General features: G+C 37.8%; 2 protein-coding genes across 2 annotated transcripts in view; one reads left to right on the top strand and one right to left on the bottom strand.

The window, feature by feature from the left end:
- The window catches only part of arap2 (ArfGAP with RhoGAP domain, ankyrin repeat and PH domain 2), a 168,139-nt gene extending 162,747 nt beyond the window's left edge, over window positions 1-5,392 (bottom strand). Inside the window, exon 1 of the mRNA XM_028475240.1 lies at window positions 5,183-5,392. The gene's annotated coding sequence lies outside the window, so the exon portion shown is untranslated. The remainder of the gene's footprint in view (window positions 1-5,182) is intronic.
- Window positions 250-25,271, top strand: dthd1 (death domain containing 1). The gene is made up of 12 exons (XM_028474031.1): window positions 250-279; window positions 7,194-7,334; window positions 7,438-7,795; window positions 9,660-10,143; window positions 10,232-10,562; window positions 11,651-11,830; window positions 12,324-12,586; window positions 12,670-12,825; window positions 19,482-19,774; window positions 21,678-21,913; window positions 21,999-22,056; window positions 24,856-25,271. The coding sequence occupies exons 3-12, from the start codon at window positions 7,555-7,557 to the stop codon at window positions 25,152-25,154; spliced, it is 2,541 nt and encodes an 846-aa protein (XP_028329832.1). The 5' UTR covers window positions 250-279; window positions 7,194-7,334; window positions 7,438-7,554; the 3' UTR covers window positions 25,155-25,271.
- The last annotated feature ends 2,637 nt before the right edge of the window (window positions 25,272-27,908 follow it).

Genomic DNA, 27,908 nt, shown 5'->3' with positions numbered 1-27,908 from the left:
AGAGAACGTCAGTAGTTAAACAGCTTTCACATGGGAACGTGTGTGTGTGTAGATGAGGACATACAACACAGACACAAAGACTGTGGAGCAACAGGACCGGAGACGAGCACAGGAAGTGTGTGCGTGTGTGTGTCAGTGCACCATGGATGAGGCATTCCTCCTCTAGCACTGCAGGTACGATAGATTTCATAGAATGATGAGTCACAGCGTTCACGCCCATGCATGCTTCGACTAAAATCATTACTCATCCTTCAACCATCCACTGTGAACAAAGTCCAGGTCAGATCCACTTCCTGCTTTCACTGTTTCTATAAAATCACATTTACCTGTGTGAGGTTTGAAGGAATTAGGTGTGCTTTTGGTGACAACAAGAAACTCACATCCACCTAAAATGTGTAACTGGTTTCCCTTTATAAAGCTAAGACGTCTTAATATTATTTAAAGTGATACATAACGCAATTACATGAATGCACGCACATGTCTAAAGTAATTTATATCAGCGGTTCCCAACCAGGGGTACGTGTACCCCTAGGGGTACTTGAACACACAAGGGTACATGGAAACATTGATGAATCTATTTCAGACATGCTGAGTCATTTTTAAGCCTATTTCCGACACTGTGCATACTCATCCAACATCTTTTCCACCACTGACAATAAACGGCATTAATGAAATAAACAATGTGGCCTTAATATCCTACTAAATTGTTACTAACATGTTATGCACATTACTAAACAATGAGTTAAATATATTCTCTGATATACAATATTTGTATTGCACAAAATCTATATTTAGTGTGCGTTAAACGTACAGGTTGACATTTTCAAGCTGTAGGAGATTTCAGAGGCCAACATGTTAACAACATGTAAATAAAACAAGAAAGGTTACTAAATTGGAGTGACGAAGCGGTTCTCCTAATCTGAAGAGAGGCCTCGAGGGGCACGAGACAGAAAAGGTTGGTAAACACTAATTTATATCAACTTTTAGCCTTCAAACACACTGATATCCCTTGACATGCTGGCTGGGGCTGCTACGATGTAGGGCTGGGCGGTATACCGTACATACAGAATACTGGTGTATATTTTTGTTACAATATGATTTTTTTATATACCGCTGTACCGGTGTATTTGATTACACAACTTTCGGAATGCTACGCTGCGCCGCGTTTCAGACCGGACCATTTTCAACGTTGCACTTCTAAATAGGAGGGTAAACGGTAGCGCTCTGGTGTTAGTTGTGGTGTCAATCATACGTGTAAATGGATAAGAAAGACAACTGAAAGCGCTGAAGCTGCAAGTGTCTGGGTGCGCATGCCTCTGCTACACTCACCGACATGGAGGCACGTTTGGTAGGGGTGTGACGAGATCTCGCAAGATTAAACTTAATGAGAAATTACAAAAATTGTCTCGCAATTTTTTGTTTTTGTTTTTTTTTGTGAGCTATCCAAACTTCTATTTGTGCCCTGTGGGGGGCAGTAATGCACCTTTGTTACGTCGAGCCTGCCAGAACCTAAAGCAGGAGAAGGAAAAAGCAGAGGAGGAGGAGTCAATTTTAGATCTTCAATTTGTAGAAGAAGTTGTTTTTCTAACAGTTAAAAGAACATGGCTGTGGTCAGGCTCTGTTTGCACTATTTGCACTCTGTATTAACGGAGTAGAACTTTGATTTGGTTTTGCACATACTATTGTTTGCACATGAAAAAAAAGGAAAGAAATATATTATCTTATTTTAACTTTTATAAATTTGAGTTTTTGTTCAATTTGTGGAAGAAGAAGTTTATTAAAAGCTCATGCTTGCATCAGTTGGACTAAAGCATGTAGTTAAATAAAAGTCTGTTGGTCCAGTCACATATTTTGTCATTGTAGTTTTCTTAAAATCTCATCTCCCAATATCATGTCTCATCTCGTGAGCTGAGTGCATCGTCACACCCCTACTGGTTAGCCTAGCATGTCGGCAGTTCAGCAGTAATGCACAAAAAAAAGAGAGCAAAGGATCGCAATTTGTAATTCCTGTGATGCGGAAATAAGACCTGGTGGAACTGCAAACAAAACGCAACCCTATTCACCATTAGAAACACTGAGTATGCAGAATTTAAATCTAGAAATCAAGCTAATGCTAAAGCTAAGCTAGCGCGGCAAAGAGCCATTGGGCTGCTGTTGCAAACTTGTTTTACTACTAATGTGGAATTATTGTACAATATTCACTCATTATGACCATCAAACAGACCATCCTAAATCAATGTACTGCAGTAATTCCTCTCTCTTAATGTTATATGTATTTTTTATTTATCCTCTATCCTTTATTCATCCCTTCTCTTTATATTTATCACTATTATTAATATTGCTGCTGGCTTGTATTTTTTTTTTTTTCCGTGCACCGACTACCAAGTCAAATTCCACGTGCTGTTGTTTTTTACTCTCAGCAAAATAAACCTTTAATTTTAATTCTATGAGACATGCGCATGATAAATGTGTTGGTTTTTTTTTAAGTCATTTTTATATTTTTTTTGTTTGGTGTATTTTTCTGTAATGTACAGTGCCTGTGGGAAGTATGCATTCATGTGGGATTATAAGTATTTAGTTTCGTGTATTTTGAGTCATTTTCATGTTTTTGTTGTCGTTTGGTGTATTTTTCTATAATATATGTTTTTTGGAGTATTTTTGTGTGTTCTTGGAGCCTTTTCAGAATCAGAATCAGAATCAGAAATGTTTTATTTGCCATGTACAGTTTTGAGGACAGTACAAGGAATTTGACTTGGTGGTTGGTGCACAAAACAAGCAACAAAAAGAAATAAAAGAAATAAAAACAAAACAACAAAGAACAACCCAGCAACAATAATAATAATAATAATGATAAATATAAAGGATGAGGGATAAATAAAGGATAGATAGAGAATAAAGGATAAATAGGATAAATATAAATATAAATATATATATACAGTGCAGCAGGTATCAAGCTGGTGGAGGTGGTGATCGGGGGGGGGGGGGGGGGGGGGGGGGGGGGGGTTCAGTGGGTGACTTGGGGTGTGTTCATGTGATTTTTGTATATTTTTCTTCATTTCTGTTGTCGTTTTGTGTACTTCCTGTATGAATATTGTTTAGTTTTTTGTTTTACGTGATTCTGGAGTCATTTTGTGTCTTTTTTTAGTGTAGTTTTTTGCATTTTTGTTGTCTTTTGTGTAATTTTTGTATAAATATTTAGTTTTGTGTATTTTGAGTCATTTTCATATTTTTTGTTGTCGTTTAGTGTGTGTGTGCCTGCCTAACTTTCACTAAACTTATCTACTGTCAGTAGTTAGTGTAGTGGCAGGTGTGTCGTGAGTGAAGCTGCAGTAATCATCAGGCGGGCTTCACTATGTAGCACCGTTTACTGATCTGACTCAACACTACAGTCACTACCACCCAATGGACGGGTGTCGTGACACAGACTGTAACCAGATTAAATGGTGGTCCATTATACACACGTAGACGGTGATCGATAGCGAAGCGCACCTGATCGGGGTGTGTGTGTGTGTGTGTGTGTGACTCTCTACCTTGGACACAAATCTCCTCCCTTGGTTCTCTCTCACACACACGCGTTGCTGTCCAGAAGTGAAATAATATTAAAATAAACATTTTGAAATGACCAAATTACTCCAAAATAACAGATACACACACTTTTCATGTATTTCAAACCCGTTGATCGAGTTTCAGGTCGAACTCGCACTGCGTCGGGGAGATATTTGCTCCACACACACACAGACACACGCAGCACACACACAGACGTCCCTTGCTTTTTCGTTAGATAATATATTATGATTTCATTTATTAAGACAACTTTTATTTGACCTCCTGCATTGTTTTGATGTCATATCATGAAAAAAAAATCTAAATAAATGAAACCTTAACATATTATTTAAAAAATAAAACAATAAACTTCCTCTGAGGAAGACTGGCAGTTGGCAGTCAAAATATGTCAGAAGATTCAAGTAAATTTCCTGATAAAAAGTTGTCTGAATAAATGAAACCTTAACTTGCTTAAATCCAGTAGAAACACTTGTTTATAGAACTCTACAACCCACAATGCAATGTACAAACTTTTTTTTTCTTTGTTTATGTCACACTCATAGGCGGAGTTTGCGGGAGGTCAAAAGTTCAAAAAAATACAACTCTTAATATAATGTACATAATATATAAATATTTTAAGTGTCATAAAACAGTGACAGTACAAAATATATATTAATGAATTTGTTGCTTTAAAAATACAAGTAGTTTTTTGACGCTCGAGTCATGTGACCATCGTTGTCTTCTGTTGTGCAATTTTTCTTCACAATGTAAATGGTGAAGCGACACTGCGTCCAGCAGTTCAAGTATGGTACTGCAGCAAAAATGAAGCAGAAAGCAGCCGCCGGCCTAATTTCATCACCAATTTACAATAATAAATAAATGTTTGTTGTCAACATTATCAATTGTTACCAATTTCAAGGTCTACATATTTTGTCATAATTTGTTTGTTTTTTTTCTTTCTTTTCTCATGAAATTACAACTTTAATCTTGAAATATTATGACTTTAATCTAATAAAATAAGGATTTTTTTGGGGGGGGATTCTACCTTATTCTCATGAAATTTACTTTATTCTTGAAAAATATTACGACTTTAAACTCGTAGTGCCCAGATTTTTATGTTATTTTAACGCGGCCCTAATACGCCGTATTAAACAACAAACTTTTGAGCTTCAATCTCAACCTTTAACATCTCTTATTTTCATATACATATATATATTACAAATTATCTTGGATTTACTGATCTAGGAGGCCTGCACTGGGTCTTGTTCTGATTTAAAAAAAAAAAAAAATGTTTTGTCTACGGCGGTTTTAAACTTCATGGTGATTTGCATTACGATTCATGTTTTCTATCATTTCTACTTGGCAAATAAAACCCTCCAGCGGGCCTCAACTTTGACACACCTGGGTCTGCTTTGGCCCGCCGGCCGCATATTCAACACCACATGGGCTGTTGACATTGAAAGCAGCTGCGGCAGCTCAGCTGTTGTCCAATTACACCGCTGGAAGACAACGCGAGTCGTGGCTGTACATTGTCTCTCATCGTCACGTCACACGGGTTGAAATGCGTGTTCTTAAGTCTTTAAATGTGATTGGTTCCGCACTGGCGCGCACACAGAGCCTGGCGCTCAGCTGGACTCACCTGCAGCAGGTCGGAGGTCCTCTCACCGTTCCGCATTCCCCGTCACACGGTGTCCGTGTCTGTGAGGAAGCTCCACGACACGCACCCCCCCGTCGGTATATCGTCAACCTTCCTCTCCACCCTCATAGACTAGTGAACAAAGTCGAGTGAATGTGAAAGTAGTGGTGGTGGGGGGGGGGGGGTGAGGAGAACCTGCGTGTCCTGACAAGAACTCGTGGCCTCGGGGAACACGCGCTAAACACAAGCAGGAATGTGGACACGCACGCGCACACACACACACTAAACAGCTCATAAGCGACAGTCTACTTGATATTATGAACATATGTTAATAAAGCTTTAATGTACTCGTAAACCACAACAGCAAAGCAAGAATCATGTCTAAAAATTGTATTGTGGGCATTTCATTTTCCTGGTGTTTTATTATTGGAAAAAAAAAAAAGAAAAATAATTCTACATCCGCTTTTACGCAGCAGACCATAGATCACGTGGAGCGGGAGGAAACGTGAGTCGTGTAAATGAAACTCAACACTCCTGGTGCTTTTATTACATTATTGCAGTCATTTTTATGTTAAACTGTTGGGAAAAAAAAAAAAAAAAAAAACTCAATTTTTACAAAATCCTTCAATTTTCCTCAAATGATTACATAATATTTCCCTTCATTAAAATAAAAAGTGGCCATAAAACCTAGGGAATCTGATATTTGTCACTTATTGCTTGCATATTGTCAGTTTCTTACATATTTTGTACTTTATGAAGTGCAGAAGTGCAAACTAGGGCAAAATGATGTTAAATTCTGTGGCCCGCTTGAGATCAAACTGCACCGTATTTGCCCCCCTGAACTAAAATGAGTTTGACACCCCTGTCATAGATGCACAACCACTGATCTAAATATTATTGTAACATTTAATAAGCAATGTAGAGCAACAATCAATAACAGCTAATGATGCATGTTGTTAAATACAAATAAGAGTAGCAAAAAGGTTTCAAAATAAAGGTATTAAGGTTTCATGGTTAGAAAAACAATTACACACGGCTATCCATGGTTGTCATAGCATTGTATGACATCGCGTAAAAGCAAGATGATTAGTGTTGTCCTTAATAGGTAAGCATGCTATTTAAAAAAACAAAACAAAAACAACTACCAGTACTTCCATTCAGATATGTACCAAATTCAAAAAGTAAATAAGTAAACTTTGGAGTGTGTTAATTATTTTATGAATCATAATAACTCCACACTCGGGAAATTTGCCTAAATAGATTTTAGGCAAATACATACATTTTACAAGATAAAATACAGCATAAATATATGTAACTATTATTTTTCTTTTTAGTATCCACTAAATGTTATTTACTGTATTTAGTGCCATAAATATGAATTTGTCTAGTTTTTGTCTTTAGATACATATATAGTAACATACTTGATTGAATTATTTTTGTGTAGTGTGTAAACTCAGCCACATGATGGAGACAAAGTGCATCAGAACTGCAGGCAGCTCCTTTTACATTAACTTCTCACCTAACTAAACTTAAAAAAAAAATGTGAAAATGTCAGCTATTTCACTCTTTAAAGCACAATGTTGAAGTGTTTTCAATCTGCCTCATATTTCGTCTTTTGAACTTTTCTAAAACACAAAGAAAACTCAAAAAATTAAATATGTTGTACTTGGTATGTTAAAATAATCTATCATTTGTTGCAAATTTCACTGATACAATTAAATACAGAGAGATATGGAGCATTCAGCTGTTGAAAACTTAAATACCAGAGTGCCTTATTTTACAGAAGTCAATACTGTCAAATAACTTGAATTATTTAAGAAAACAAACCCCTAAATGTCCACCACAGTTTACTGCTATTATTATTCATGTATATCCCTCAGCTTTAATTCTAAGGGTTGTGCAGCATCTGAAGCTGTTCAGACATACAGGCAGTAAAATGTGTGTCAACCTAGGAAATGCAAAGGGGAACAGCGGTTGGTAATGTTGTAAATCTTCCCTTTTGTCTCCACCCCAGACACGCCTCCAGGGGTCACCTTGGCAACAGGCTTTACTGCTGAATAGCCATAAATACAGCTGTTGAGGCTGTAAACTAGGAAAGCTATGCACAACAACACTATTATCGACACAGACCCCTTCACCTAAGGACCAACACGAGGTACGCATGGGATGCAGTTTGATCAGCAAGTAATTGCAACCACTAATATAGGTGCTATCTTTCCTCTTTTACTGGTTACCAATGGAAATCTGCATGTAAACAGTGGAACGGAAGATGTAAATCTACCTCAAAGCCCAAGAAGGGAGGACAGTCTTCATGTGATCTTAACAGAAACTACTTTTGTCGGTGTTGATGGCACTGCCATCGTCCAGGAGCAGAAATGGGAAGCAAAGAAGAAGTGATGCTCGGTCCTCAGGAAGATCAACACAAAGACGAAAAGAAGGGAAGCCCTTGTGCGAATGTGGGCAAAGAGTGCCAACAGAAAATACTGGAGGTCTTGAAAGAGCTGAGAGTTTTTAATTTGGAGAAACTGGCTCATTGGAAAGAAACCTTTCAACAACTCACTGCCACGGTTAAGAAGTCTCCAACAGGGGGCGAGGACGAGCATCCAGAGATGTCAGGTATCCTAATGCATCAGACTGCATTTATGAAACACACTGATTTCTAAGTACCACCCATAGATTGTTTCATCTGAAAGCTAAAGCTGCTGGGGATGTGACATTATTTAAACTGTACCTGTATTTCATCCAAAAGTTGTTTTTATCCACTATTAAATGCCAGTATCAAAAACTTTATCGTTGTTTTCATGGATTGAAAGTTCAGCCAAAACATCGGCAGATGTTATGATATCACGGGCAACACCTTGAACAAACTAGAACAAAAATGGCCTCAAGCAAATCACTGTCTTACATGTTTGGCAAAGAAACACAAGAACTCTTGCTAAGAATGAAAGGTCCTATATCATGTTAAATCAACTTTTGTGAGCTTTTAACCTTGTTACAATGTTAATTCCTTATAAAAAAAAAAAAAAAAATAGGGATTCCTTCCTGCATCTCTGAGAAATCCTCACTAATCCTGCTCTCTGGGCTGCTGCTCTGCCCTCTTCTAAAAAACAAGCTATCAGACCTTATTGACGTCACTGAAGTCTGAACCGCCCTCTCCTGGAAGTGCCTGCTGCCAGTGTAAGTACCAAATGCATGTATATCCAACTGCAGCCATGGGTACGTTACAAGCGACGCCCCCTAAAAACCACGCCCACGCAAGCAATAATTCAATGCGCTGAGCCTTTCCATTTTTAGTATCCGTTACATCACCTCGGCTCACCTTTGACTTGACCTGATGTGTTTGTGACACAATGTGACGCAGCGGTTGGACAAAACAAATGATTATCACCTTAAATGCACCATTCCTGTAGTTAATAGATATAAGAAGGAGAAAAAAGTGACTTAGCAGCTTAACACTCCAGTGAGTAAAGCAGCTGAATTATTCTGTTGCTGCTGCTGCTGCGATAAACACACACCCTGAAGCGCTGAAACAGATGCACAATAGCTGCTTAAATAGCTATGTGTTTTACTGTAATGTGCAGTTTTTTTGCTGAAAACAACAACAGTGTGTGAATAGCAAAAAGAAAATTACTTTGGTGATCACTCATCACCCTCGCTAGAGCAAGGCTGCGAGGCATGAAGTCAGCATCTTCAGACACGCCTACTCATGAATATGCGTAAGTAGGCCCCAAAACAGCCTGTTTTTAGAACTGCTCAGAAAGTCACTTTTCAGAGGGCTAAAACTGTGGAATACAGGCAAGTTTGGTAAAATAAACCTCAAATACTATATTGTTGGGATTCTTAGAACAAATGAGGATGGGTGAAAAATAGCATGATATAGGACCTTTAAATAAAAACACTTCTGAAAGAAACATTTCCATATCTGGGCCCTCTTTGCATTCTTCAACAGGATTCCCAATCCCAAACTTTTCCGAAGTTCTAGTCACATGACCATTTGTCAACAACCCATTATGATTAAATCAAAAACAATCTTGCGAGCGGCATTTCAGTATTCAACATCTTTTTAGCGAGTAAATTCTCAATTTTTTGATAAAACTACCTTTTTTTATTGATCTACGAGGCTATATTTTGTCTTTATCTGTGATATCAAAAACGTTAGTTATCCCCACCAGCTTTATTATGGCAAAACTTTCTACACAATAGGTTGTCGGTAATAGCAGTAGTTTGAGGTCTTGCCCCTTTTTGAAACAAATGTTGGTAATTCTATTCCCTCAATAGTAGACAGGCATTTATTTTATCTGTTGATTACAAATGTTTTGCCTATATCTAGAGCTAGAAAGACTAGAATTTGTATTTTGTGTGTGTGGAACCAGACTGCATGTCAAGGGACTGACCTACATGAGTTAAGCTGCCGTTTACGCAAGCAAAATTCATAATATCATAATTAGCTTTTTTTCAAAGTATATTTCTTTTGTTTCAGATTCACAAGAAGTTGAAGTCAACACGTATTCAGACTCAACTGTTGACTGTTTTCAAAGTGTTGCAGAGGATATCGAGCACTTAATGGAAACCCTAAGCACAGTCATCACTAAAATAGATACAGCATTTCTTCAGTTATGTGCAGGGGAGGACTTCGCTGGAACCCTGTTGGAGACCAAAGACCGAAAAGCAACAGTGCAAAAGGAACACATGGAGGCTCCTAATCACTGCATTGATGGGTTGGATTCTGGTTCCAGACAAGAGTATGAGAACGAGGGTGATCAAAGCCAACACACATCTGATTCTGGCTTGACAAGTACAAATATTGGCTCGAATTGGACGCAGATCAAAGTCAAAGATCAATCGATTGTGTTTGAAGAGAAACCTAATCATTGTCAGACAGATTTACTGAAAGAAACAGAAAAAAAACAAGAATCCATGACTGGAAAGAGTAAAGACACAAAAAGTGACTGGATAACGGTTGGGTAAGATGATAGGCATATTTTAACAAAATTCAAGATACAACCTTCTAACAACCCGTTGATGATTTACCTATCATAATGTTTGGTAAAGGCTTTCAGGTCAGCAGGAGGACACCCTCTCTGGTGTACCAGATTCATGTTTTATCAAAGCACCAGTGGAGGCCATTCAGGCCCTGAGGAGCCAGGTGGTGGATAACCTTAGCTGCCTGGTAGTGAGTGGGCCAGAGGAGCTGCTCAGCAGAGTGATACAGATCAAAGTTCCAGAAAGAGAGAACTTTCCCTTTCCTGTAATGGTGGCCTTGCCCTTTCACACACGTTATCGTGGGGCCTACAGAGACATCACTGTGAAGATAGTTGACGAGGAGAGAAAAGTCAGCTACGTCAGACCTGTAACAACAGAGGGTATTTATGGAGGGCGAAAGGTATGTGTATTAAGTTTAATGAAGGTCTCAATGGTCTGGATGTCAGTACACCATTTACAGTGGCCAAGTACTATACAACAAAGAGCTATTACGGAAACGATCGAAGATGCAATTATGGTCAACCTTGGTTCAAAAGCAAAAACCTTCTACCTGAGAAATGGTATCAAATAGAAACAGTGACTTATCAGCCAAAATATGTTTGTTGTTGTGATGTTATACATGACAAAAAAACCACAAAACTTATTTCATTTAAATAATTTGAACATTGGATCACTGCAAGTTGGATCCTAGTTAAATGGACAATTTTCACAAAATAGTTTAAAAATAAATATTTTACAAGTGCCCTTTCTTAAAAACGATATAAGGCACTCTTCTAAATCTAAAGAGGAAAGTTAAAGGCCAATTGCATGGCAACAAAACATTATCCTCCAGTTAAATATTCTCTCAGTAAACATGTGTTCTCGTGTATTTATTAGCAACAAATAAACTCAAAGGGCCCGACACTGTGCCTTGTGGAACACCTTTTATACTGTTAGCTGGAAACCTAATGGGTCTAACTGCAAGCGCTATCAAAAAACCATAAATGATACTAGACTAAGGGCTCAGAAAAAAAGTGGACGCGGCCACTACATCATGCTTACCTCAGATGTTTGTAGAAACGCTCTGCCAGTGCACTATTCTCTAACGGATTTTCCTTCTCTACAACACTTCACTGTCCTCCTTCTTTGTCCACCGATAAGTCTACTCTTTCCAACTCACTCATGTCGTATGATAATGGTTCTGACTGCTGGCTGTGGCTGCTCCGATGCACAACAAAAGCTTGCATCAACAGCTTCATGTATGTGAAAATGAGCTCCAACACACATCTGTGTGCTATCCATAGTACTTATATGAACAATAGTGGAGAAAAAACTGCAAAAAATACATTTAAGTGGATAGTGAAAAAATTAGGGTGGTGGTAATGCAAACACTGACTGTCCATATTTTCACATAGAAAATTGTTCAAAAAAGTACTTCAAGTGTTTTTAATTAAACATATTATTAAATATTGTTTTCGACCAATAATCATTTTCCTTTTTCCCCCTCAGGGTTCCTTTGCACAAGTGAAGGTGTACACTTTTGGCCTATTTGCAGTAGTCTCCTGTCTAAGAAAAGAAAGCTACACAGTTCCAAAGAGAGGCTTATCACATAAGCTTGTAATGGACCCTCGGATATGTCTGAAATACCTCTCGGGATCCTTCACTGCACCTGTAATAGCACAGACTATGGTATGGAGAAGACAAGTTGGTTACCAAACACACTCATTCCCCTTCAATGTGCAACATTGACGTAAACAGCAACTTGAGGTGTATAGCTCTGAAGCTTTAAGTTGATACCAGATACTTAAAATGAATCCTCTAAAATCTAAGGATAGGTAGGAAAACTGTCAATAAAACAGAGTAGGGACCAGAAAACGAATTGCCTTTAACTCAGAGTTTGTTTTAAAATATGGTTTTTAAACTGTACCTGTGAGAAACCCTGAAGCGCAGAAATTAAAAGCTGTGGCCACGACTTGAATTCACTTTTCAATCTGCAAAAAAACTGCATGGTTGAACTTTGTTGCTTGATCTCTTATAAAACTTTAACAACTCCCACTCTCCAAGTCATTCTATGATTAAAAAAATGTGCAGTTGGCAACACAAAAATGACTGATTCACATATTATCTCTGTCCAAACTGTTGCCTGCATCGCACTGAATGTTTACATGCATGTCTTCCTCAGATCCAGCCCATAGAAGCTGTCCTCTTAACTGCAGCGAAGTCTAGGAATGATGCGTTTCGTTCAGTGGTTTCCACTAGCCCACTGCTCTACCTTGCCCACCCTTCATCCCAAATCCTAAAAAGACCTTTCTCTGTCACACTTCCATGCCCCCCAAACCCAGACAAAAAAAGGGGTGCAACTAGAAAATCAGAAAACCAAGAACCCTTGACTGTGAATGTTGGGGCTTCTCTGAACTGGGATCATCCAGTCACTGAGAGATTAAGGTGAGGGAAGAGTACTGGTCGCTGTCCTCTTTCCCATTTGCAAACTACAAAAATACAAACTTGTGTTGATTTTTATCCGTCAGCATCTTGGGAGTTTCGACAAAGTCTCAAGAAATGTCCAACGAGTCTCTGATTGCTCTGGGCTTCAAAGATGAACAATGGAGTGCTCTGGACAAAGTGGTCGTCAGGAATCAGCAAAATGGGCTTGTGTCTTTTGACCTGACGGAGAAGTTTGAGAGGTTTGTTTGTTACACATTGTTTCCTGAGTAAAAATATGTTTCCATGAAAAGAAATGGAAGGTGAAGAGTTTCGTAATTGATCATTTTAAAAAAAGGCCAATGATGAACAGATATTAATGATGACAATATATTTCTGACTCAAGGTCAAAGCTTCTTTGGATAACAATATTAGAGCAGATGTCCCACGGAGAAAGCTTAAACTACTGTAACAAACAATGTGAGGAGTTGGAACAAATTGATCTAGAGTTAATTTCTGGTTGTTATTAGTCATGTTTTTCAGTTCAGTTAATAAAGTAATAAACTCCTATTGGGTGATAGAGTCATGCATATACATAAATCTAGACAGGTAATATTACAGAAACAACGTAAATATATAAAGTAATTTCCTATACTTGTTACATACTGGATCAAATACTCTACACAAGATATATATATATATATATATATATATATATATATATATATATGTTTTAAAAGTATTTGCATTTCATTTTCTTAATTTAGTTTAGAAAATATATCTTAAAAATTCTTGTTTTTTATTCATTGAAACTAATTTACATCAACAGTTTCCCAATTACTATTAGTTGACCAAAAACAAACACTGTAGAAACTCTCCAAAAGCTGGAATTGTTATTTTATTTCGACAGTTTAAAAACTGTTCGTCGGCAAAAACGTCCTATTTTGAGGACAATTTTGATGACAAATTTAATCTAACAGCTGCATTCAGTGACTTTGTTGCTGCACTTTCCAAACTACACATATAAAAGCACAGATTGCATAGCACGGCAGAAACCTCCAAAGCAGGACCACAGACAGGAGGATCACACTCAAGATAAAAAATGTTGGTTTATCTTTGTCTGTAGCATCATCTGGTTCATCTCCAGTTTTGGTTTGTCCAGTTTGTTCTTCAAAAAACTGGGGAACCTGTGAAAAACAACAACATTATAAACCAACAACACGATATTGTCAGAATTCTTCTAAGTTTTGATTAGTTTCCCACCTTGCCTTTTTGTTTCTGCACGTTCGTGCTTAAGTCGATCAGCCAGAGAAGTTGATATGAAGAGCTTGCATTAATGCACAGCAGTAGTATGGGCTGCTCAGCACAAAGAAGGATGTACAAAATGCTCCTTTAGACAAACAGAGGAGACACAGGTTGTCAGTTTGGACGCAGGGTGGCCTCCTTTTCACCAGAACCACAAAAATGTGGAGGTATGGTTCGTGAAAACCAAGCGAACAATCATTAAATTAAGCTAACACTTTGCTTGTTTAGATTCTAGCTAGAAGACAAGCTAACAGAAAGTGACAATAAAACCAGAGGTCAAGTTTATACCTTTGTGGTAAAATCCTTTTAGCAGATGCTGAATCCCGATTTTCATGAGGTGCACAAGAAAAATATAACTCTTTTATAACGTTCCAATAACTGGTATCGTGCAGTGGTATTTTTGTCATTTCAAGAAGAGTGCTGAAACTGGAAGACAAATGTACAGCAGTTAGGTCATACAAAGCAACTATCTGATGACTAATACTGATTTGAGAGCAATGTAAATGCCACTAATGAAACCTGTCAGTGAAGTGTAGCTTCTGAAGATGCTGTTTGACAACAGATCTGGGCTGCAAGACACAGAGAGGGTTCTTTCTGAATAAAGCGACTACCTTTGCACACTAAAAGTTGCTCCATTTGTCACAACTAGTTTCCTTTAAATAATTTAAAAAAAAACATTGCTGGGTTACCAAAAGTCACTAAATATTGCTAATAAGTTGGCAACAATGCTTGCTAGAGTGTGTAAATGTCAATCTGGTTCCAAATAATAGTTTCAAATAAGTAAAAGTGGGATGATATATCGTGCAACAAGATATTGTATCGTCGAAGGTACGAGTGGTATTGGGAGAGGGGCAGGGTGAGATTTGAAGAGAAATTTAATTTTCTTAATATGATAAGCAAACTGCTTCTCTCGTCTCCTTTTTCGGCATGTACAAAAAAGAAAAAACTGAAAACTGAATAATATTAAGATTAAAAGGTAAATACTCAGAGTAAGTAGGTAAATATGTTCAAAGTTAAAGTCAAATTAAAGCATAGTTTTGTTTCCAACTACAATTTATGTCGTCCTTTCCCAAAAAAATTGTACCGTTATTGCAAGCCCATTATCGTCTATTGTATCGTATCGTGAACTCTGTGTATCATCACATCACCCCAACAATAAATTAGAAAGTGTCAATTTGTACGTTTGACGTACGGACAAACCCCAGTGCTATTGGTACGGTTACCGAAATACACGTTTGTAGGGTTAGGGTTAGGTTTTGGTTATAATCCAGTATCCCAACACTTTTTAGGGTTAGGGTTAGAGTTAGGGTAAGGTTTAGTCTTAATCACGTGACCTAGACTGACCAATGATTGACCTATCACGTGACCTAAACTCACCACAATTTTTGGGGATTTGCCACCAACGAGCCCAACGAGAGCATTGGACAGGCGTAACAGGTTGTCAGGATTGTGAGCCGTCCTCAAAACACCTTCCACACACTGACCACCAGCAATCACAGTCACCAGGAGTCCTCCAAACGTATAGAGGAGGTAGAAAATGTTGCCCCTGTTCACATGATTGTACAGTGAGAGTTGGAATAGCACAAAAAACACACCTTTTTTTTTAGGTATTTCATTCTTACTTATGGGCAATCAGTTCTGGCAGAAGCTTCAACATGGAGAGATGAACTAGTGATCAGGGGACGTACAGGTAAACTACTGAAAATATCAAACAAAGTCTATCAGGGTTGGGGTTAATTACATTTTTCAATTACAATTACATCTTCAATTATCCATGTTCAATTACAAATCAATTATGATTACGATAACCAAAATGTTTTCTAATTACAAATATAATTAGAATGATTATTTTTTTCCTCTAAAGGTCAATTACAATTACGTTCTCAATTACTAAAGTTCAATTACAATTTTACCAACTTTTATTCATATAGTGTTGTGAGGATTGTTTGCGGTTCTTTATGTGTGTACAATGTCGTTTTAGCATCTTTACGTGTATATTTTAGTGCATTTATTATAATATCTTATGTAAAAGCCCAACTAAGCCCAAGAGTTGGAATTTAGTAATAACTATAAAGTCTTTGTACAAAACATCAGTTACATTCACAGTAATGTTTCTCTTTGCATCGTCACTATTTAAATAGATTGAATTATATCCTTCTATCCCTTAACACCTGTATGAGGTGGTGGGAAAACTTAATATGACACACAGTTTGCTAACTACATACGTGTAAGCCATAGACCTGATTTGCATTTAATTACATTGTCAAAGTAAATTATCTTAACTCAATTACAATGGCGACAGATTTTTAAAAGCTGCGATTATAATTACACCATAATTGTAATTAATTATTAATTGAGCAATTACAATCATATTTGACCCCAACCTTGAAGTCTATTCATACATGGATAAAGATGCTCCCTTAAGAAATCAACTAAAATTACATATGGTACGTTTAAATTTAAATTAAAAAGAAACTCCCTGCCTTTATTATACATCAATTTTATATAGCGCTTTTCTGGGTACTCAAAGTCACTTTACAATGAAGAGAGCAGTGTATGGGGTCCGTGCCTTGCTCAAGGGCACCTCGGCAGTGCTTGAGAAGTGCCCTGGCACCTCTCCAGCTACCAGAACAACTTCTGTTCTTTTGGACCGTACTGGGACTTGAACCGGCGACCCTCCGGTTCCCTACCCATGTCCCTACGGACTAAGCCACTGCCTTGTTCGATAAAGCCTTGGAGAAGCTTTAAATCTCAGCTACCATATCTGATTCATTTAAATTGCTTACCTTACTTAGGAGTTTTTTAAAGTTAAATTAGTAAATTGTTATAGTCCTTGAGTTTAAATCTCATATCCCGAAAGAACCTTAAAAAAGCCTCTAGTGCTACTTACCAGTCGTGCGGCTGACGCTCCAACTTACTCTGGCTTTAGTCCAGGATTCTGCCTTTTATGTGGTCATGTAAAGTCTGAGAGGCAGCGCGATAAAAAAAAAAAAAGAAAAGAAAAGATGTGGAACAAGGCAACTTAAACCCAAGTCTTAGCTAAAGCCTCTCTTTACATAAGGGGTTTAAGACCGGTAGTGAGGATAAAGGAGCGCTAAATGTTCGGAATTCCAGGCTTTGGCATTGCTGTGTGTAAGAACACAGACAGTAAAAGTGATAAGCAACCAGTGCAGAGTATTAGCCCGGTTGAGTCGTCTGGTAAAGTCTTTGAAAACATCATCACGTACGTTTTAAACATCCAGAAGCAAAAAAAGTGACAAAGCTTTGATACAAACAGACCGTCCAAGTTTCTGTTGTTTTGGTCGTCAACAACTGAAAGGAATTTTAAGCTCATTATGACCATTTCACCAGAGCACCACAACATTATGACCACCTACAGAGGTGTTTCTGGCTATACACGGACTGTATAATTGCATAGGGTCCCATGGGCCACTAAGGGGTTCCCCAAAGCTGAGTCTATACACAGTGTGTACACATTATTTATTTTAAATATCAAGACAAAACAATGCATTTCTGTGACACAAAAAACCATTGAAACAAAAATACAACCTATTTTAAAATGAATAATGCGCTATAATACAATCTAACACCCACAGGTATAGTGCAAATATGTTGAGGGAACAATTACAAAAATGGTATAAAATCCAAAGGCAAAGCAAAACCGTGCAATCAAAAGTTAAAATAAGATATAAAAGTTTCAGTACAAGGAAATAGCTACTTTCCTGTTTGGTTTTACTAGTCAGTAACACAAATCTTAAAACCAAAGAACACAATGTGCAAACACAATAGAATTGCATAGGATAGAACAAGAATTAAACTAAAATAAATATAAATATGGGCACAAAATTAGCAAGTATAGATACAGATTTTTAATATTAATAGTCGATTAATAGAAAACATGTACAGTGATTGTAAAGGATGCGTTTCAAGTTTATTATACCTTTTTAAATTATTATTTTTAAAAAAATTGAGGGGGGGTGCAATTTGGCAGCCCTCCAGCAGATGGCACCCTAGGCGGCCGCCTGTGTTGCCTGTCAGGAAGACCGGCCCTGGATGAGAGGTATTTTTGACCAGTGTTGTGCTAGTTACTGAAAAAAGTAACTAGTTACCGTTACTAGTTACTTCATTCACAAAGTAACTCAGTTACTATTTTGATTACTTACACCAAAAAGTAATGCGTTACTGGAAAAAGTAATTTCAGAGTTACTTAGAATTAAAGACTGTATGAATTATTTTGGGTCATTTGTGTCCATACAGCTTCATATTAGTGCTGTAATAATATAATAATCCACTGTTGATCAACTGCTACAAAACAACCTTAAATGATGTGCATATAAAGCACAAAACAGCTGCTCCAAAATTAAAACAGTAATTTTTCAGCCTGAACACAGTAATGTAAAGTAAGCTGTGTGTATTCCAGGTGCACATTCTGCTGTTGAAAATGCTTATGAAAATAAATGTGGAAAAACTAATTCACAGCATTTTTCTCAGCTACACAATGCTAAACATATCAGGCTAATGAGCTGCTGTTAGCAGTGACTCAGCAGTAGCGACAGGCTGCTTATTTACAACATACCGTACAATAGTCTGGCTGACCTGTCCCTGGATAACAGTCACAGTCCGTTAAAATCCAGCCGCACCGTAATTCTAGTTTGTATTGACCATGATGTCCCTTCACTCAGCGAAACATTCAACTTCATCTGGATTCGGATCTTTTAGCGTAAATCCAACAAAAACCAAAAACATTTGTCATTGTTTTGCCACAACTTTTAGTCTTTGAAAAAAACAGAAATGTGTTGGGAAGTCACTGCAAGAGTTTTTTGGAGACATGCGAAATCCTCGTCAGAATGAAGTAAAATCCGTCTACGTGACTTCACATCCGACAATGTAATGCATGAAACTTTTCTGACTAAACTTATATAAACAATAAAAGTTTGCGCGATGAGAATTTTTTTTGCGATGATAAAAGTTAGTGCGACGACAGAAGTTAGCATGAAACCTTTATTACTAAACTTACAGTGATAATCAAAACAGACTTTCGCGTGGCAATTTCAACCTTTTACATCTTTTTTTCAAGCAAATGTTCTTCAATTTCTTGATTTATGAGGCCGACATTATGTCTTTATTTGATATTTAAAAAATGTTAACCTCCAGCAGCTTTAAGTGCTATCTGTATGGTAAGAGGTGTTGCCTCTGCTATTGTTTCTGATGCGCAATGAAGTCAAAATCGTACGACTCCAATATTTGTGTTAGTGACTTTAGCCAACAGGTATTATAGGAATGATTGACAGGCACACGCCCTTCAGCAATTTGTTTATTATGCTTATTATGACAGTTCTATGGCCATCAAAACGTTAATAATGATTAAATTTTCCACCTGCTTAAGTCTGTTTGATATGGTCTCAGCCTTATATTGAATTACCAAATTGATGTAAAGGATACATCAATTTGTACAGAGCTGGTTTGTTAAAGAGGTAATTTCTCATTCTGTTTGAAACACTAAACCTTGTTGCTTTGCCTGGAATGAAAATGAAACCTGATTTAGACTTTTCCTCTTTGATTGATCCTCCCACTAAAATGAACCCCTCGGGTTTCCCTTGGCCTTCTTTTTCAGACTGATCGTGATCCGACTCCTCTCCCAGGTGCCGCCCTGCGTTCTCACCTCCCTGGCCGAGGAGCTAGAGGCCTCAGTCTGCTGCCATAGCGTCACAGTCGTCCTTCAACGCAGACTAGACGAGCCCCACACCGTGCTGGTGGCTGTCGTTCCCAGCAGAGATCTCAACTGGGAAATTAATAAATTGAAGGCTCGGGGTTACAATGGGGGGTCTGTGGAGTGCTCGCCAGAGTTTTGTATGTGTGAGGCGGATCTGCTTGTGCTGCGCTTCACTGGCAACATCACCTCCACAGGTACTTAATGCAACCACACATCCACAATGTTTAATTAACATTTAACGTCTATGAATTTACTTCCCCTGTGCGAGCCCTTTATCACAACTACGTCCCCTGAAGTGATCATCAACCCTCAACTGAAACAAAGGAAGAAAAATACTGTATGTTTTCTTGAAAACCATCACATCATTAGTGGTTTTGTCCTATTTTAGCTTGAGAAAACTAGCAGGAAGGATCAACATGAATTTGCAATGTTGTCATTGGCATCAAAATACTTTAAAGACCTCCAGTGGGTTCAACTAATGAACACAATGGGTTTACAGAAGGCAATGCATTATTATTAACAAAGAAAATATCTGAAACTTATTTTGCACAAGTTTTGTTTGCTGTCAATGGAGTATGTTTTTAGTTTTACTGTGGAGACCCGAACCCTAACTCTAACCCTCTCTCACTTTTTCTTCAAACAAAATAGACTTTTTTTAAATATAAGACATTATTACAGTATTATGAAAAGAAAACAGCATTAAAATAGTAAACCCGTCAAACAGAATAAAGACATTGAATGGATGAGAGGATGTAAGCTTACGACTCGAATACAAATGAGTTTAAAAGGCAAAATATATCTGATAGTATCCAGACTGCAGGACTGATCTGTAATTTTTTCTTGCAATGACATGATCCGATGTCTGAAACCTCGCACAGGTAAACCATCTTGCTCAGATCTTCATGTTTTCTTGTTCATGTCGACCTCAAAGATAAAAAGTTCATGGGTTGTTTTTCACTTCATCCATCACTGGTCAAAATGCGCCTGAATGGCATCTTAAGGAAAGTGAAAGTATAGCATAAAGAGTTCTACATAACAGTCATCACGACTAAGCCGGGTTTGTCTTCCTGCTGCTGCCACTCCCACTTCTTCACCAACTCTGTTTTGGAAGTTAGCATGACGATGGAATTTAAAGAGACAATGGAAGTTAGTGTGGCGATGGAAGTTAGCGCGACGACAAAAGTTAGCGTGATGATAAAAGTTAGCACGACGTTAAACCTTAGCATAACAATAAAAGTTAACGCAATGATAAAAGTTGACGGGATAATTAAAGTGAGCCAATGATAAAAGTTAGCGTGATGATGAAGTTAGCGCAACGACGGAAGTTAGCACGATGACGGAAGTTAACGCCAAGACGGAAGTTAACGCCAAGACGGAAGTTGGCCTCACTATTTTTCAAGAAATCAAAGCAAAGGTTTTGGAAAATACCGCCAGGATTTTCCAGAATTCCCCCTAACCACACAGTAGATTCAAAGTACTTCAATCTCAAAGCAGGAACACAATTCTGAGACGAATGAGAATTAGTATGGTAAATGGTAAATGGACTTGATTTTATATAGCGCTTTATCACCACACTGAAGCAGTCTCAAAGCGCTTTACATATCAGCTCATTCACCCAATCACTCTCACATTCACACACCAATGGGACAGGACTGCCATGCAAGGCGCTAGTCGACCACTGGGAGCAACTTAGGGTTCAGTGTCTTGCCCAAGGACACTTCGACACATAGTCAGGTATGACTATGACGAACATTAGAGCGAGGATGGAAGTTAGCGCGACAATGGACATTAGCGCAACAATGAATATTAGTGCAAAGATGGAGGTTAGCCCGATGGTGGAAGTTAGCGTGATGGTGGAAGTTAGCGTGATGATTTTTCAAAAAATCAAAGCAAATGATTGGGAAATTGTTGCCAAGATTTCCCAGAATTCCCCCCGACCCACACTTAAGTACTTTGTAGATCCAAAGTACTTCTCCATTCCCAATCTCAAAGGGAATGGAGAACTACTTTGATCAGATCAGGAATTCTAATCAAGGATATGGATGTATTTTGTGTGATTGATTAATCATTACTGTTACATTTATTCCCAACATGCAGCCCAAAACAAAGACAATATGTGGATGGCGTTTCACAGCCAGAGGAAGAATCACCTACAGTTACATGTGATTGAAGTGGACCAGTTTGGGAACTACAGCTCTCCTCACTACAAAGGCACCGTCCTGTTTCATAAGGTGACCAGAGGTCAGCTGGAGTGGCAGGGAGAAGGAGCCATCTTGAAGGACACAAAGCTCCTGGGAGATCCCGTCTGTCGCCTGTCTCTGACCCTACCAAAGGTACACTGACACTGTTACGTTCATATGTTGGCACTGGCTTTGGGTTAATACACACTGATCATCATAGAAACTACTGCCGTTTCAGAAAGTCAGGAAGATTGATCGGCCAACAGCATCTCGGGTGAAGTTATGTGAGGTAACAGGTGAGTAAAATTAGCTTTACTGTACATTATTATTCTGTCTTGTGTAAACTGTTGTCTTCATATCAAATGATTAGCAGGTGTAGGCCCCATTGATCAATAAAACTAAGCTATTTCTTCCAAAATAAACCCAGAGAATTTACTCACAAAGTTTTAAATCGCCACTCAAAAGATTGTAGGTTTGTTGACAAATGGTAATGTGAAAACTTTAACGCATTGCATTGTGGGATTTGGATTTCCATACAAGAATGCAGAGGAAACACCAAAGGGCAAAAGACACTTTCTTTAGGAGGTGTTTTTACTTCATTCTTACCATGATTTCTTGCGTTTCTTCGCCAGAATAAGAAAGACAGAGATTCACTCGAGTCCATTTTTAGTTTGTTACTTTATGGCGTTCCCAATTACATGACGTCACTCCGACTTAATTCGTATTTGCATTTTTCTGTAGAAAACCACAATATCAACATCAACCATCATTTTTGACAACTTTAAATCTGTGAAAACACCAGAAATGTCACTTTGGTAGAATTTTTTTAGAGCACACTGACATGAGTAGTAGAAGAATACATCATTGGATGTTTAATTTTTGAATTTTTATTTATTTATAATCCCCAGCAGCTTTAAGTGACTATTTCCACATTTTAATCAACACAAATAATCACCAACCAAAATAAAAAAGCAACACATTTTAGAAATGTAAAACACATAAAAGAGATTTAGAAAAAATGAATAAATTAAGGAAGCAGATTTGGGCCAATTTTGATGGAGAAAACTATTTTGGGCAAATCAAGAATAAAGTTGAAATGTCGAGATTAAAGTTAAAATTTCGAGAATAAAATTTAAATATAATGTTGAGATTAAAGTGGAAAAGACGAGATTTAAGTCGAAATTTTGAGAATGAACTAAAAATACAATATCATGATAAAAGTCGAAGGTTTGCTAACAAATTAAAAGCTATGGAAGCTGACGAGGGCCAATTCACCAAACGACAACAAACAGCAGGGATCGTGGCCGTCTACAAAATGCCGTGTAACAGTGAATAAGTTAAACTATACCTGGAAGTTGGGTTTATAAACAAAGAGATTATTTCTATTATAGCTCAAAAACATGGCATTGTTATCTATTAAAGAACTTTGAAGAGATATTGCCAAAAAGTTAATCTGTTCAAAAGGAAAAAACAGTCAATTTTGGAAAAGGTGGAGCATTCAGTCCTTCTGTGGCTGAGGAGCTACAGATACTGTTAAGTCAATCTCAATTTTTGTGCTGTTCCTGACTTGAGGGAACTGCTCTTTATTGGATGGGGATTCCTGGACTTCACTCAATGAACCAGACCTTCAATTACTTTTCCTTTTTATTTAACGTAATTTCTGTGGGTCGGAACATCAGTTCAGGTGAAAAACCTCAAAAAGAAAATACACAGTGCAAAACCAATTAGACAACCATTTGTGAATTGAAATCAAATTTAGCTTTTCACCCAACATATTAATTTATTGGTATTTTCACATCTTTGTCTGGTATCCATTTGCCCAGTTTTAACAAAGAACCAAACCAAATCAAATATTTATTCATCCTTCTTAACTAAATTCTTTAACAAAATCAGACTGTTAAAGTAGGTTAACTTAGTACTTTTAACTCAGGTATTTTTAAACCACAGCATTTTTAACAATGTAAAACATTTTTTACTTACTTATTTAACCAAATATTTGTAACCATTGTATCTTAGCTTATCTCTGCAGTTAACATGGCACTGGAAATAAACATGAGAACCCTTTAAATTAAACAAGCATCAAACTCAATAATAATCCTTGCATTTGCCAGTAACCACTAAACAATTTGCTAAACTTTACAAATAAATTAAGAAGAAAAAAAATGCATTCAACTTAATTTTTTCAATGCCAAACAATGTCAATCCGTTTCCTGTCTATTTTAAATGAATTGTCCAACTAACAGAAGTTTTTTATGCTTGTGGTTATGTAGGTGCTTACCAGCTGCCCATCCATTCATAATAAGAGTTTTTGCACAAAGTTCAGTCCCAGCTGAGGAAACAGAACTTTCTTCTCCGAGGCATGCATTGCCATTGCCTCAATGCTCCCACAGTGGCTGGTTTACGATTAAAAGAATCAGGTGTGCACACTCACATGTGGGAGGGGCTTCCACAAGGCCCCTCCCCTGCTTAGCAGGAGGGTGAAAGGCAGCTCACAGGCAGTTTGACAGAACAGATACAGATTAGAACCAATTTTGATGAAGACTGTTGTCGTATATGGTGAATTAGCCCTAGTCCACTTCCATAGATTAGACTTTAAAGGCAAACTTTTGACTTTGATCATAATATTGTATTTTGAGTTTTTTTCCCCCCAAAGTTTGACTTTGATCTCGCTTTTTCGACTTTAATCTCATTATTATATTTAAACTTTATTTTTGAAATGTCAACTCTAATCTCAACATATCAACTTTTTTCTTGATCTTCCCAAAATTATTTTCTCCATCAAAATTGGTCTTAATTTGCTTTCATAGAATAGATTATAATAGAATATGCAAGTACAACGTTGAATATTTACATTCTGAAAATATTCATCAATGAGTTTTTTTTTCTCCTGACAATTTTTGTAAACTAAGAGGCAATTTACAATGCTACATGTCAAAAAATAAAAACAAATTAAAAAAAATCCTTAGGGAGAACATGCACATTTTATTTTGAAAGACTTGATATATAAATACCATGAAATAAAAAATAAAATTGTCATTCATTTCGATGGAGAAGATGTAAAACTCACCTAAAGTTGATTTTTCTCTTGGCTATAGACTCATTATCAGACTCTCTTCTTCTGTGGTTATCTGGAGAGCTCTCTGAAGAGGAAGTCTCTCTGCTCGTGCCGCTGCTGCGCCTCCGTCGGAGCTCCACTCAGCTGGTGAAGCTCCGGGCAGGAAACCATTTATCATCCCAGGTGTTTCACATTCTGCTGATGTGGAGAAGAGGCCTGCCCACCATGCTCCATCGCTCCAAGGCCTCCCAGCTCGCCAAGTGTCTGGTCAGGAGCGGCAGACCCGACCTCGCCCACGAGTTACTGCTGCGTCAGGATGGGAACACTGGACAGAAATGAAAGACTTTAGAGCAGGGGTGTCAGACTCATTTTAGTTCAGGGGTCAGATCCGTAGCAGTTTGAGCTTAAGTGGGTTTGCACTTCCACTTATAAATAATATATATATATATGGTAAAGTATGTGAGTATCTACAAAAGAGGATTAGGGCCACTGGAAAAAAAGCAAAAACAAGATCCAATAAAGGAAGAAAAAAAATTTGCAATTGTAGAACACTTTTTTAAGTTATATGGTTATCTTTTTTGTCTGTTTTCTTCTTTAAGCTAGTGAGAATGACCAAATTGAGTATGACCATTAAGAGAAGATATTCCTCAGGAACCCCTCACTCACAAGTCTTTTCCACGACTCATTTCCTCTTGCCCCTCAGAAAACTGCTACTGGCCTCCACCTGTGTTTTGTGTGGGAGGAGCTTGCAGGCGACCCAAAAAAGTAACAGAAAAAAAAAAAAAAAACGGGACTTGAAAAAAGTTAAGACCAAAAAACCCCAAACACAACTCTCGACAAAAACTGAGACTAAAAAAAAGAAAGAAAAAAGTATTCTACAATTGTGATATTGTTTCTCTTCTTCCATTATTGGATCTGTTTTTGTTATTTTGGTGGCTTTTGTGTGTGTGTGTGTGTGCGTGTGTGCATGTGTGTATGTGTGTTCCTCAAATATATCTGTGGATCAGGATCAGACTGACCTGAGAGTTTAAACATGGCTGCTGCTTGGATATTTTACATTTTTCAGATCAATACATAAATGTGGTTATGACAGATTCAGAGTCAGGGTGGGACAATAGAAGGAGACAAACACTTATTAGCTGAACCAACTCGAAGAAAAGTCATTAAAATATTTGTATCAATTAAACTATTAAAAACTAATGTGATTATTAAACAAGATTAGTTTAAGTTTAGAAGTAATTGATGGTTTTTGTTGTGTTGATGTGTTTGGCCATTGTGGATTACATTTCATTAAATTAGATGATTAAAAAACCAATCTACTTAAAATAACTTAACATAATACATTAAATAGACTTTTTTGTTGTTGACTAAATCCCATGACGACATTGATTTTTGGAACCTGAGATAAAAGGAGCTTCCATTTTGAGTTCTGTGTGCTTTGATCCTTGTTGATATTTTTGGAACCTCTGATGACAACAGCTTCATTCTGTAGTGGTTGTGGTTCTGTGTGTGCCTCTGAGCTACGCTTTAAACTGCGGTAACTTTCTCAGCAGCAGCATCAGTAGTAAGTGAAAAAGTTATAAAGCTTCATTAGAGTTTGAACTTCAAAAAGAGAAGATCAAAGCAAATTAAGGATTCAGAGGGCTTGAACCAATCTCTAGTTTTTGAAATTTGCACCGAAAATGGGACAGGCTTTCCCCACATCCTCATCCAAACAAAACCTGGATTTCGGTGAGCGTCTGATAAATGAATTAGACGATCTGAACCAAAAAATAATCATGGCAAAATCTGATATACTGAAGAAATCAGAGGCTAAAGAAAGTTATTTCATGGCCAAGATTAAAGAACAAGAAGACCAACTGGGTCTATACAGAGAGAAGTTCCAGGAAATGCAGGAACACTTTGAAGGGAAATTAAAGGAGGCTCAGGACAAGTGCAGCTGTCTCACTGATGAACTGCAGCTTTCCAACGACCAGTGCAGAACCCTCACCTCTGAGCTCATGGAGAGCAATAACCAGTCCGCTATGCTGTCTTCACAACTGGAGTTCTATCAGAACCAACATAATCTGTCCTTCCCAAACGACATGGAGTCCAATTACCATGAGAACATGTGTGTCCCCAGCACAGAGACGTCTGACCTTGTCTGGATAACACAACAGGTGGACAACAATGTGTGTGTCACACAAGATCCTTATGTGTTCTTAACACCAGTTTATCAAGGGCCCACTAACAGTATGGGGGACTACTCTCAGCCCCCTCAGCAATTGATACCATCATACAAGTATCTAGGTGACGATACGGTCTACTATGGTCAGCCATATTACCTAGACCCCAATACTGTTTGGTTCAACAACTACGAGCCCACACCAGATGGACAGTTCTACACAGTGAACCCAGACTTCCAGTACCTTGTGTCTGAATTCTCCCAACCCTCTACAGAGAAGATGGAACCGGACCACGAACTCTCCAATGAACTGGGTCAGTGTACGGACCAGGACCAAGGACTCTTTACTGGTCTCAATGAGAGACAGGAAGTGCGACCTACATTCATGTCTGATATGACAGAAAGCTTGGAGGAATGTTCCATGAAGTTTGTAGAAGTGACAGAGACGGAGGAGCAGGACGATACTTCCTCAGTCAAAGCGGACAAGAAGCAGCTGGAGAATCTCTTCTCAGAACAGAAGGAGAATGAAGTCCAGGAGAAACCAAAGAAAGTAAAGCGCAAATGGAAGCGTAAACCTAAACATTAGAATAAGTTGTTGTTAGTTATTGTTTAGGGGTTTGGGTTAGGGTGCATGGTTCACCAGGTGCTCCAACTTCAAAAAAATGTGTGTTTTGTGACTTTGCTGTTCAATTATTTTATAATAAAAGGGTTAAATTTGATGATATCTACTGTAGTTTGTTCTTGTAATTTGTGTGCTTTGTTCTCATTCTGTTTATGCTCTAAAAATCTTTCTTTTGCCTCTTGTAAATACATGTTGGGCTTTTCTGTAGACCAGGGTTCCTCAACCTATTCAAACACATTCACAACTTTTTAATTCCCATATTTTGCTAGTTTAAACTAATTTTCCCAACATTTTTAAATTCCATTAC

Source organism: Gouania willdenowi, chromosome 18 (genome assembly GCF_900634775.1).
Source record: "Gouania willdenowi chromosome 18, fGouWil2.1, whole genome shotgun sequence".
NCBI lineage: Eukaryota > Metazoa > Chordata > Actinopteri > Blenniiformes > Gobiesocidae > Gouania > Gouania willdenowi.
The sequence above is the reverse complement of the archived record's forward strand: the minus strand, read 5'-3'. Positions and strand labels throughout refer to the sequence as shown.

Bases quoted from the DNA above. Each gene is read 5' to 3' on its own strand.
- dthd1 (XM_028474031.1), top strand. From the start codon at position 7,555: ATGGGAAGCAAAGAAGAAGTGATGCTCGGTCCTCAGGAAGATCAACAC. The intron at 7,796-9,659 runs GTATCCTAATGC...CTTTTGTTTCAG, and splicing joins CGAGCATCCAGAGATGTCAG to ATTCACAAGAAGTTGAAGTC. The intron at 10,144-10,231 runs GTAAGATGATAG...TGTTTGGTAAAG, and splicing joins AGTGACTGGATAACGGTTGG to GCTTTCAGGTCAGCAGGAGG.